Below are 13,309 nucleotides of genomic sequence, written 5' to 3' on the forward strand. Positions count from 1 at the left end.
AATTGGATTAATGCCCATTACCAATTAATTTCCTGCTTTCCTTTTTCTATTATCCTCATTTATCATTCCAGAACTTTCATTAGCTGTTTAATTAAAAAAAATACAGTAGTTGTTGCAGCCTTGTTTTCTTATTTTTGACAATTACTCTTAAAAAGGTCTTAAAATGTAGATTGTCTTTACATTTTTACACATCATGTAAATGTGTGTGTGTGTAACCTCCCCCACTCTGTCTGGCTCCCCTCCAGGTGGACGCTGCCGTCACCCCCGAGGAGCGCCACCTGTCTAAGATGCAGCAGAACGGTTACGAGAACCCAACCTACAAGTTCTTTGAGCAGATGCAGAACTGAAGAGAATGTCACTTGTACACATACATACACACACACACACACACACACACGCACACATCTCCTCCCACACATCAAGCACTTCCCCTCCCCCTCCTCCTCCCACCCCGACTAGTCCCACGTCTCTGAAAGGCAGTGTGGCTTACATCATTGCGTGACTGAAATAGTCAGTTATGAGCATACAGGGCGACTGTAGCCAGGCTTTTTTTCTTTTCATTTGTGCCTGGGCGGACGCTGCGGCCAAGCCAGTTTGCACCAAGTTTGTCCACTTTATCGGAGCAAGACGCCTTTTAATTAAAGAAAGGCGTTTTCGTGTGTCGCTCCGTCTGGGCCTGCTGATGTATGGGGGAAAAAGGCCCCCCCGCCCTGTGCATCGAAACAAACCCACTCTTTGGGGGAAAAGAAGCGCCACACTGATTCAGGGCCAGTGTACAGTTGGGGTATTTTTAGCTTGGGATGGTGTGTAGGCAAATCTGACCTGATCAGTAGGATATTAGGCGCACGCTGACCTGGGTCTCATTTTAAACAATCGGTTGCATCAAAATCATCATTCATTTCAAATCAACATAGCATATTCATTGGTTTCCATCATCTTCTTTGTAATAATTATATCATGAAATATAGGCTTAAATCAAGCAACATGATTTTTATAAATGAAGCCCAGTGTTTCCCCACTAACTGCACCACTACTGCACTCACTACAGTCTACACTGGAGTATAAGTGAGCCTCCTCTCCCTCCCCTCCTCCTCCACCCATCCCCCCCTCCCTCCATCCTCTTTTCTTTGCGCATTCTTACGACAGCTGGGCTGTGCTAAGTCACACAAGGCTCTTAAGGATATTTGGAGATGCTGATGATAATGAATATGTTGACAACGACAGTAGTAATTATGTATTCTGAATGAGCTGTTTTTATTTTCAAGTTTTTTCTCTTTCGTTTTCCAGTTTTGTTTTTCAAAAAAGAAATGAAAACGGAGACAAAAAAAAGAATCAAACCGATGTAAAGTCCTTTTTTTAAATTGCGTGTAATGTTACTGAAGTAATGCTGAAGTCTTAGCTGTTCCTATGTAGTGCATGACAACAATGACAACAGGATTTGGAAAAACAAAAAACAAAAAAAAAGGTCTTAACGCTGCTCTCTCTTGAGATCCTTTCTCACGTATAGATTGTCATTCTAGCAAGATTGTACATTTAGTATCTTCTCGTGATCACGTGACTTCAAACAATGATGAAAAATATATATAAATCTAGATGAAAGGGGTCTGCTTTGATATCATGTAAAATACACATTTAAAAGAGATCTGTGATTTTGGAATTTAAGTGTGTTCCTCATTTCTTTTTTTTTCTTTTTTTTTTAAACCATGCTACGTTCCTGAAGCTACAGGAGGGGGGCTGGCTTCATCTCTGTTTGTATATTATTCTCATTCACGGAAATATATTGTGTTAAAAATCCTTATGCGTAGGGGCTCTCAGAAATCACCCCCTTTTGATTTTTGATTTTTTTTTTTTGTTCAATTCATGTGACTGTGTTTTTTGGAAAGGGCATGTTGTGGGTGTGAAGGTTACAGGGAGCGGGAAGAGGGACGGAAAAATAGGAGGAATCCGACATGGGGGATGGGTTAGGATTATCTCTGCGTGTGTGTGTTTTGTCATTTTCAGTCTGGTGTTTCGTCCAGTTGTAAGCCGACGCCGTCTCTCATTTGGTTTTGTAATCATTTTGTGTCTGCTGATAGAACAGGTGGAGTGCTGAGAGGAGGAGGAGGAGGAGGAAGGAGGGCGAGGTAGAGAGGAAATGACTTGCAGTTCCGGATGGATAGCCAGCCAGGCAAGCAGTCTGTATATGTAATGGATTTTCACTCCCCCCACCCCCTCCAGCACCTCCCTTCCCCTCCCTCCATCCTCTCCCCTCAGGCATGCTGCTCACCTCTCTGCCATCAACGCACACTTGACTCCTCAGAGGCAGAGCACTGTAGTCTGTATATAGATGATAGGCGTTCACCATCGAGAGAGCTGAGAGCGAGTCGGGGGGGGGCGGGGGATGTGGAAGCAGCAATCAAACACTAGTCAGAGGGAAATTCAAGCTAACAGCATCCCCAGTTCATCATCATACCGCCAGCTCATGTTAAAGGTTTGTCACCATCAATGTTACACCGAAAGAAAAGCAGTGTGACCTCTCACTCTGTTATTAAAGCGAGTGGCGAGTAAGAGCTGGTAAGAAACAGTGAATGAAATGTACATATGGAGGCTGCAGTGGGGTGGGTCCTTGGTTTTCAGAGGGTGCTCATTAGAAGCCCAACAGAGGGCAGTAGAGTAGAAGAGGAAGCAGGATTTTCTTTCTATCTTTTTTCTGTGGATTATATATTGGTTTTGTTTTCCACTGTGTAATATTGTGCAGGCCATTTGCATTGACTGGAAAAACGCTTTCTACACTGTATTCCATAATAAAGTTTTGAATGTACATACAGAGGCTTTGTCTTTGTGTTTGTTTATGGTGTTTAATGCACACCTGGTTTCCTGCATCCTGTTTTATTCTAATATTTGTGTCTATGTATGGTGTTAATAATAATTATAAAAATAAATAATAATGATGATAATAATAATAATAATGTGAAATCTGAGACTGAAGCGGCATTTTCTTTTTCTTCCCTTCATGTAAGGAGGTCAGAGGTCAGTCTCGGGTAGAAAACCGTAGACTGGAGCTGACAGGGATTCATTGTGTTGCTCAAGGACACATCAGAGGGCTTACTGATACAGATGAACCCAGGTCATCGTGTTAAAGGTTGAATTATTTTGCATTAAACTGAAGCCATTAAATAAGATAATCCTTTATTAATCCCTCAGCGGGGAAATTTGCAATGTTACAGCAGCAAACGGGATAGTGCAATAGCAAGAAATATAAGTAAGAAAAATCTAAATATAATAAATAAAAACAATAAAGACAGTTATAAAAACTATAATAATCATAAAGAAACAACTAATTTACAAGTTTACAAATTTACACATTTACAAGTTCACAGAATGGATAAAGGAATTATACTCTATTGCACACAGGTAGATATACCAGCTTGACCACATCCACAAGCGTGATAAAACCTGGACATTATGGGGGAACTAAATTAACAGTGGTGTATAGGAAAACACAAGTTCGTATACCAGTGAGAATGTTTAGCTACACTTATAAAGCTACTTGTGCCTTTTATTTCCACGTGACCATGACCGTGCAAATCCTAAACTGAATTTCAGTGAAATGACATACAATAAAAGGAAACTGTCCATGAAAGTTACAATGACAGTGTAATTCAAAGTGAAAAATAAAATACGGTAAAGAAAAGATCTATGCTCCAGTGTATGTATGACACAAGGCTAACAGCCACATACAATGACAAAAACACTGGTCGGTTCGGAATAATTTGATGTCATGTAAGGTCAACCTAAATATGCGCAGCGCTGCGCAAAGAGAGCCACCATTTTGACGTCCGCTAACGCCTAAGTACTCCCACAATCCACCGCGGCTCTGCTCAGATGAACCTTGTTGTGTGTCGATCCAAGGTGAGTACGGAGTTTTCAAAGAGATGCTATCAAACATTTAACTTTAGCTTGTCTGTCATTGCTGTGCATACAGATAAATGTATTTTAAGTTCTTTAGTGAGTGTAACGTTTTTGTGGCTTATTGTAGCACAACAGACGACAGAGGACACTGTTAGAAGGCCTTACGTTAAATCTAGCTAGCGCAAACGCTAACTAGCAGCACGTCCTCTTATGATAGTTTAATAGGTGACGGAGTCTTTCGAGGTTCAATACATATGCATGATAGAACATTTACCATTTAATACAGGATGTTGTTTGACATTAATAAACATTTCCATCTAATGTAATGTATGCTAATGTTAAATCTAGCTAGCGCTAGCGTCAATTTGCCCCAGCTAACCAGAAACACGTCCACTATATGATGTGAGTTTAGTAGGAGACGGAGTCCTTCAAGGTTCAGTAAATAACAAGTATGAAACATTTAATATAGGATGTATGTGTTTTCATTAATCTAGTTTTACTTTGGCAGATATTTCCTCCTAATGTCATTTATGCTAACTTTATATCTAGCTAGCGCTAACGTCAATTTGTCCCAGCTAACCAGCAGCACATCCACATGTATGATAACGTTATTGTAAGTTTAGTAGGTGACGGAGTCCTTCAAGGTTCATTTAACATTTAATACAGCAATACATTTCCTACTAATATGATGTGCTGATATCATAACCCATGGCTTTTTTCTTTTCCAGATGGCACTGCACCGGTTATTCCAGCTGTCCTCCATGCTGCGCTCCACTGTGAGCCTGACCCTGCGCCGGAACATCGGCATGTCTGCTGTCCTCTTCAACCGGGCCAAGGAGCTTGACCCCGTCCAGAAACTGTTCCTGGACAAGATCCGCGACTACAACACCAAGAGCAAGTCAGTTGATAAAACAACTCCTGTCCTACATGAAATGTCACTTCTTTGTCCAGGCATAATGTTTAGATTTCAGATCATTAGACTAGGTTCACAAAGTAGGCTTCCAGCTCAGAGTTCAGTCACTGGTGAAATATTAACTTTAAATGGCCTAGAGAATTGATAAAGGCTACTTTTTGACTTCTTTAGCACTCTGTTTAATTTAGTTTATGTTGTGTTCAAATGGCATATCCTTCACTCATTGCTGTCACACTCATCTAGAACATTATCTGATGCCTTTGCTCTTCCAGGACTTCAGGTGGCATTGTGGACGCAGGACCTGCTTACCAGAAGAACCTGTCTGAGGAGGTGACCAAACTACAGAGGCTATATGGAGGAGGAGACCTCACAAAGTTCCCTGATTACAAATTCTCAGGTTAGTTTGGGTTAATATTGGTTGTCTTTATATTGTGTGTACTGTCAGTGGTTTTTTGTTTCCTATTAAAGTCAGTCAATGTGTTGTTTTAAGTGGTTGGACTAAATCAGAATTACTGCTCAATTTAGACAGGCTTTATTTACCTCGTTTGATTTGATCTAATGAGCCTGGCCAGGTGGATAAAATCCGAAAACCTTTTTTTTTTTTTTTTCCCCCGATAATTTACACAGGCCAGCAGTTCTGGTCTATCAGCTGTACCAATAGTAGGAACTGTTTCCCGGTTAGTTATATCAAAAACAGACAATGAATGACAATCTGTAGAAACACTTCAAACATGACATATACGACAGCATCACCTGAATGAGTCGATTAACGGAACGTGACAAAACCACTAATAACTAACTAATGCTGCAGGAGTGTTTATCGCTGCAGATATGAGACTGTACTCAGTCATAGAGAATACAGAATTTATGCATGTGGTCAAAGTACTTGAGCCCCGCTACAATGTGCCTTCAGTGTGCATGTTAGTCAGTGCGTTGTTCCTGCCCTGTTAGTTAATCAGGAACACAACCGCGAAGTACCACCACCGCCACAAGTAAATTCTCAACCTGTGGGAAACACTGAACGTTGACCATGGCTGATTTACAGAGGAGCTTTTGAAGGACAAAGTGACCCAGACAGTGTATTTCTTAATTGTCTTAATCCAAGCTGATAGACGCAAATGCCTAAACCCAGATTGTGTGACTTAAATTGTTCAAAGAAAATGCATCAACTTTTTTTTTTTCTTTTAAAAGAAGTGCGTCTTTGCTTTCACACAATTTAGTTCCCCTTCATAAATATTTATTCTTTTGCCACTGGAGAGATGCACTGTGATTTGAGGCTTAGTCTGTGTCTATATATAGCGACACTGATCAAAGCAAGATGATTTTCTCATTCTGTTTTGAAATTGGTTCAGGATGCTTTTATTTCTGTGCTTCATTTTTTTGGCATTTTTGATGAAGCTACAACTAGCTGGTTGCTACATAGGCTTTGTTCTAGTCTAGGTTTCAAATATTGTAATGTGTTGTACAGCTGCAGAATGTACCGTTTCAACCCTAACCCTCAACTATCACTAATAGTTCTGTTTTTTTTTCCAGAGCCCAAGCTTGATGAAGGAGCCAAGTGAATGCTGTCCAAGTTGTATGTCTCCTTCATGTCACCAATATGTTATATTTAATAAAAAGATAGTGGATTGAACCATGATGCACTTGTCCTCCATTAAGCTGTTTCTGATGGTTACCACACAGTCATTAATTAATGATAATTAAATGTTGTTTTCAAAGCTCTAATAAATATACCCATATGTATGTCTTTGCAGATCTTTATTTAGCTTGATTTATGGCATTCGGAGAACTCATGATGAACTCAGCTGAATTTGCATTAGAACTGGTCGTAATTTCTATGCAGACATATGAAATTCATAGATGACGTCAAATGTTGGCTGACCTAGATGGAAATTGGCTGTCGTTTCGAATTGGTCTTGAGAGTGCTGTACTATGACAAGGTCAGAGATGCATTTAAGCCTCTCCAGGATGAATATTTGAAACCCAGAATAGCGTCAGAAAGGGTAACTTTCCATCTGACCTGATGCCTTAAGTTTTAGAGATTGTGCAGTCGAGTTTGCAGCTAGGCTGCATCCAGAGTACATGTGAATTTGAGTGAAGGCCTTTGATTTTCTGGTTAAAAGCCCCTTATCTTACCATGTATTTTATAACAAGAGAACTTATTCTAGAGATATCGTTAAAGGGCCCAGTGCTGGACCACTGTGTAAGATGCAGGGTCAAGTCCCACTTAGTCCACATTGTATTGAGACCTGTGGCAGTTAAAGCATTTTATTTATAGCGTTCACTTAAATATTGAACTGTAGTTTGGGGACTGAAGTCTTGCCCTTGTGCACAAAGCTAAAGCTGCCTGTCAACCTGTCTGATGCCACATGCCTGTCAACAGGAAATGCACTTGAAAGATTAATGTATAGTCTTGCTTGCTGAGCTTCAGTATTCCCCTCTGTGGGAGTACAGAAGAGCCTTTCAGCATGTATGTGATGTGTTAGATTAGTTTTAGGATTAAGGCAATAGTTAACAGTCATCACTTGAAAGTTCCTGTTAATTTTAATTACTTAATTCACTGCTGTAGATCAATATAATTTTATATAATACATCATGTTGATTTATATTTTTTTAATAAATAAATGTAGTAATAATAAATGTAGTGGAGTAGAAGTATGAAGTAGTACTTAATATTAAGGTACAAATATTCTCCATTAATTTGTTGCTAATTAGCATGCATATTGGATCTTTATTAGTCATTATAAAGCACTTATTAATACCTTATTCTATTAATAAGGACTATTATAACTATTAGGCCATTGACTAAGCTTTCCCCTCAATAACTTAAAAGCATTAAAGTACTCATTATGCAGAATGGCCTATTTCAGAGTATTATGATTATTGATGCATTGTGTTCAGCACTTTAATGTTCCAGCTAATTTTAAACAGTCAAACAGGAAGTGCAGTTCTACATGGCTACTAGTGTATCATTATAATGCATTGAGAAATTAATTACCATGTGAAATCCCTCTGAAAATAAGGTCCGAGAGAATAACTGAAGTGTCTCAGTCTGAAATAAAAAAAGGTACTGCTCTCTCGCTGGCGCCCCCGAGTGGCCGCAGGAGGTCGCTGTTTGCATGATCCTGTTCACACAGAGGGTTAATATATGTTTTATATGTTACTTTAAGTGTCTGTCAAGTCGGGGTTGTTTGTTATAATGAAAACGCCACCCGCATGTGTTTGTATTCTGCCACAAATCCGATGTGAGAGGAACATTCCCATGCAAAGTGTGCACTGGCATCTCTCCGTGTCAGACGATTAAGCGATAAGGGAGCATTAATAAAAAGACTGGAGCATGATCCAGGTCAGAACAGGTTTTCTGTTGGATTACGGGGAGAAGGTGAACCAGCTGTAGGACCCGATCTCGCACTAAGAAAGAGACTTTTCTGCCTTTTCTTGTGACTATAAACCTAACGTTCATCTCGTCCGTGTCTGGAGCAGAGATACCATATAAGGACATCCGTGCCCATCTGACATCAGATAGACACAGCATTTTCAGCAAAAATTAAGAAGATAGAATATCATTACCATGTTAGTGCCAGCATTTCCCACGTGGAGGACTTAATTCATCGATAAGTACGTAAATAAATGCTGAAATAAATACACAAATAAAAGACGTAACTTTAAAAGTTTAGTGCCACCAACATCATTACCATGGAGACACAAATGCAGTTGAAATGAATATTTTGAATATTTATTTATTTATTTCAGTTGTTATTTAAGCATTTATTTATGTATATCTGTGTATGTGTGTATGTATAGTGTAAATGTGTGTAGAAGTACTTGAAATTTACTGTCGAAGAATGCAGAAATAAAGAAATGTGTACTGTTGTGTGTGTGTGTGTGTGTGTGTGTGTGTCCGCGTATACATATGCAGCCTTTCTTCATGGACCATAACTGCCACCTTCAATCCTCCTGACTACCCGCCAACGCAGCCACAGTGCCAGGGAGGTCAGCCCACGACGACTGGTGAGACACACACACTTTAACAGGACATGTTTGTTGTCAACTGGACTACTTTAACTGCTCCATTACCCAGTCACATGTTGTTTAGATGGATTACAGGCCTCTTAGCTAGCATGTATGGCACATAATAACAAAACTCTTCCTCTGAAACCAGAAGGGGGGGAAGAAATGAAAATAGAAAATCCGCACGGACGGAGGCTCAGGATTGGCCAGGCTGTCAGGTGACGCCGACCTTGTCATGCTGCTAAGGTGAGACCCACGTCCTTCCTCCCTCCCCTCATTTCTCTCCTTGTTTCCTCCTCACTTTCTCTCTTGCTTTCAACTTAATTCAGCCTGTTGAGTTTATTCAATTTCTCTTCCTCCCCCCGCCCCCCCCCCCCCTTCCTCAGTTTGTTTGAAGATGAAATAATGTCCCACGTGCCTCCTCACGCCGAACTTCACCTCGAGGATCCCCTGTCTCCTCCCCACAGAACTCATATATACACATATATATATGCATCATGACTGACACTTCAGTCCCACACAAGCGTCAATCATAAAGCCTTGGCTTTATGATTGACGAGAGAGCAGTACCTTTTTTTATTTCATAGACTGAGACACTTTAGTTATTCTCTCAGACCTTATTTTCAGAGGGATTTCACATGATAATTAATTTCTCAATGCATTATAATGATACACTAGTAGCTAAAACGTAGGAAAACATAGGAAACGCCTGACGTGTGGAACCTGTCAACGTTTCAATTTGAAATCTGAAACTTCTGTTTATTTATTGAGGATTTTACCAAGTCTGACAACAACCGACCAAACACCCCCTCTGCAGTCCACCCACTTGGTACAGTCTGGGTTCCCCCTTGTATACCTCAAATTGGATTCTCTCACTTCCTGTTTGATAGTCGGCCATCTTACCCGGAGGTGACAAGGAGCACATGCTACAAACATTTGAGTGAGTGCCCTTTGATCAGTCAATTTAAATGTAAGCAAATAAGATTGAATGTGTAGTTATTTTATTAAGCTAACACACATAGCAGTCCCACTTGTTACAAAAAAGCAGATTTAATTGCAAAGTTAACTAAGATTTCTCCCCTCTTTAGACCACTTGTGTCACCATTTACAAGTAAATGAAAGAACTACACCTTTAATTATTTGATTATACATTAAAATTGATAGATATCAAATGGCACAAATGTTTGAAGCATGTGCTCCCATCCTTGTCACCTCCAAGCCAAAAAGGAAGTGGGGGGGGGGGGGGGGGGTCTCAAACTAGTGTATCAGTATAATGCATTGAGAAATTAATTATCATGTGAAATCCCTCTGAAAATAAGGTCTGAGAGAATAACTGAATGACTAAAGTGTCTATGAAATAAAAAAAGCTACTGCCATGAGAGGTACTAAGCTTCATCATGACTATAGTGTCTTAGTCATGCATCATGACTGTAGTGCGTTAGTAGTCATGATGCATGACTAAAGTCATGCATCATGACTGTAGTGCGTTAGTAGTCATGATGCATGACTAAAGTCATGCATCATGACTGTAGTGCGTTAGTAGTCATGATGCATGACTAAAGTCATGCATCATGACTGTAGTGCGTTAGTAGTCATGATGCATGACTAAAGTCATGCATCATGACTGTAGTGCGTTAGTAGTCATGATGCATGACTAAAGTCATGCATCATGACTGTAGTGCGTTAGTAGTCATGATGCATGACTAAAGTCATGCATCATGACTGTAGTGCGTTAGTAGTCATGATGCATGACTAAAGTCATGCATCATGACTGTAGTGCGTTAGTAGTCATGATGCATGACTAAAGTCATGCATCATGACTGTAGTGCGTTAGTAGTCATGATGCATGACTAAAGTCATGCATCATGACTGTAGTGCGTTAGTAGTCATGCATCATGACTGTAGTGCGTTAGTAGTCATGATGCATGACTAAAGTCGCAAATATTATAATTATAATATAAGGCATATTGTCTAAAAACATGAACCCTTTCACTAAAATATTTCTTCTTTACTGCATAACCCCCAGATTGTATCTCTTGAAACATCGGGAGGGGACACGGCCCCCTCCCTTACCCACCGCCCGTGCTCACCAGCATGCGTGAAGTGATGCTCCAGATACCAGCCACGGGCGGGATTCGAACCACACTGCACCGCTCCAATCTTGCGGTCGCAGACGAACCCACCACGCCACCAGGTCCCCTTCGCATTTGAACTTGTTCTCCGGGCGCTTTTATTTCTTCACTTTGGGTGTTGGGCTTTAAAATTCATCCAGTTTCATAAGGTTCGAACTGACAACCTCAGGCATTGTAGTCAGTCTCCTAACACCCTGAGCTACTTCATCTGACACTCTTCACTGCTTCTGCTTTATCCTTTGGACAGTCAACAAGTCCTCATAGTATCTGCAGAAACCTAAAAAATCATAAGTTTGAATCTTTATTAAGACTCACAGAGTCCAACAGGGATCGAACTCACAACCTCAACATCACTCGTGAGTGTTCTAACACATTGAGCCACCATGTATTTCATCTGTAGCATATATCTCTGAGCGGTTTTGACACCCCACTCTGGGTGTTGGATTCAACTGAATTAAAGTTAATTGAGTCCTCCAGGGATCTTTCCGCCTCCTGTGTTGACTTCTCACCACTATTTTGATGATTGTGTATAATCATTTTAGTCTTTTTTTTAAGCAAAAATGTCAAACTTTTGCTTGTTCCAGCTTCTAAAATGTGAGGATTGAGTAACGATCTTGGAATAATGTGACACAATAATCCGACTACTGCCACTTTAAAAGACTAAAATATTGTTAATCGTGAAGTGCACCACTTCCTTTCATTTCATGCCGTAACACTCCTGTTTATTGTCATTGCTATCAATCTAAAGATTTTTTTCTTTCTTGAAAATCGAGGCTTTTAGTGCAGAAAACTTGTTGACTATAATGTATCACATGAATTATGATGGTTTGTATGTAAACACTTGTTCCTGCAGAGGACTCAGGAAACACTAAAATCAAAACAGAAGGAGCTTTTATATTATTATTATTTATTTTCCTCTGTATCGTGCACATGTCTCGTTTTTCCAGAGGTTTTGTTTGTTTGTAGCATGTTGGAAGTTTGGATGTTTTTTTCTGGACAGACAAACTGAACCAGCGATATTAACGATACACAACCCAAATTCTGTTGAAACGTAGGAAACATTTGATTTATTACTGAGTGTGGCAGGCAGTTCAGATATTTATTCACAGATCAAACATTTAATAAAAGTTGTTAATGGGGGGGGGGGGGGGGGGGGGGGTAGCTTCTTTTTGTAGGATTTTACCAAGTCTGAAAACAACCAACCAAACACCCCCCTCAGTACTCTACCCACTTGGTACAGTCTGGGTTCCCCCTTGTATAAATGCAATTGGATTCTCTCACTTCCTGTTTGACAGTCGGCCATCTTACCTGGAGGTGACAAGGATGGGAGCACATGCTACAAACATTTGATCAAGTGCCATTTGAGATCAATCAATTTAAACATAAAAAATATGATTAAATGTGGAGTTCTTTCATTGACTTGTAAATGATGTCAGTTTGCATACTGAACTAACCATTTGTCCAGCTAAAGCTAACACACTTAGCCTCAGAGGCCCTGGGCTCATATTCATCTGTTAGCTAAATTAGCATGTTTTAGTCCCACTTGTCCGGCTAAAGCTAACACACTTAGCCTCAGAGGCCCTGGGCTCATATTCATCTGTTAGCTAAATTAGCATGTTTTAGTCCAACTTGTTACAGAACATAATGCACATAATAAGCAGACATCTGATTCGTTAATACTTTGCCTGTAGATTTGAGTAAAAGTCAATCAAATTCAGTTTTAAATAGATTTCTCCTGATTTGAAAGTTAACACAAACTAAAACTGCCAAAAGAATTGTCCTCTCTTTAGACCAGATTAGTCTTTATTTTGTTGATTTAACTTTGTGTATAATCTGGCCCTAGTCAAATGTAATTTCTGGTTAGTTCAGTATGCAAACTGACACAATTTAAAAGTCAATAGAAGAACATTTAATCTTATTTATTAATGCATTTAAATTGATTGAAATCAAATGGCACTTACCCAAATGTTTGTAGCATGTGAGCTCATCCCTGTCACCTCCAGGTAAAATGGCTGAAGGCCAAAAAGGAAGTGGGGGGGAGTGTGAAGCTACTATATTACAAATGTCTTGCAAAAAACACACACACACACACACACACACACACACACATTTTTAATACTATAATGCATAAGAAATATATTTCAGCCAGTGTTTGTTTCCCATAACCCCCAGTTTCTGTGCTTTTATTTTGTCATTTTGGGTGTTGGCCTTTAAAATTCAGCCAAAGATTCTCAGAATTCATAAGATTATCCGAGGCAAAAAAGTCACTGAGTCACTCGGGGATTGAACCCACAACTTCAAAACAACGCCAGAGTTGCCAAGTTTTTATAGGAGAAAAAAACTGCTGACTTCCATGGGATTG

General features: G+C 39.8%; 2 protein-coding genes across 3 annotated transcripts in view; both read left to right on the forward strand.

Annotated features, from left to right (window-relative positions):
• appa (amyloid beta (A4) precursor protein a) overlaps positions 1-2,806 on the forward strand; it is a 31,448-nt gene extending 28,642 nt beyond the window's left edge. For both annotated transcript variants that reach the window (XM_070930888.1, XM_070930889.1), the window contains one exon: positions 246-2,806. In XM_070930888.1, the coding sequence (XP_070786989.1) occupies positions 246-347 (102 nt within the window). In that variant the 3' untranslated portion in view covers positions 348-2,806. The remainder of the gene's footprint in view (positions 1-245) is intronic.
• Positions 2,807-3,852: 1,046 nt separating this feature from the next.
• On the forward strand, positions 3,853-6,437 carry atp5pf (ATP synthase peripheral stalk subunit F6). The gene is made up of 4 exons (XM_070930734.1): positions 3,853-3,891; positions 4,620-4,789; positions 5,077-5,201; positions 6,338-6,437. The coding sequence occupies exons 1-4, from the start codon at positions 3,865-3,867 to the stop codon at positions 6,364-6,366; spliced, it is 351 nt and encodes a 116-aa protein (XP_070786835.1). The 5' UTR covers positions 3,853-3,864; the 3' UTR covers positions 6,367-6,437.
• Positions 6,438-13,309: the final 6,872 nt, after the last annotated feature.

Source organism: Enoplosus armatus, chromosome 24, assembly GCF_043641665.1.
Source record: "Enoplosus armatus isolate fEnoArm2 chromosome 24, fEnoArm2.hap1, whole genome shotgun sequence".
NCBI classification, from domain to species: Eukaryota; Metazoa; Chordata; class Actinopteri; order Centrarchiformes; family Enoplosidae; genus Enoplosus; species Enoplosus armatus.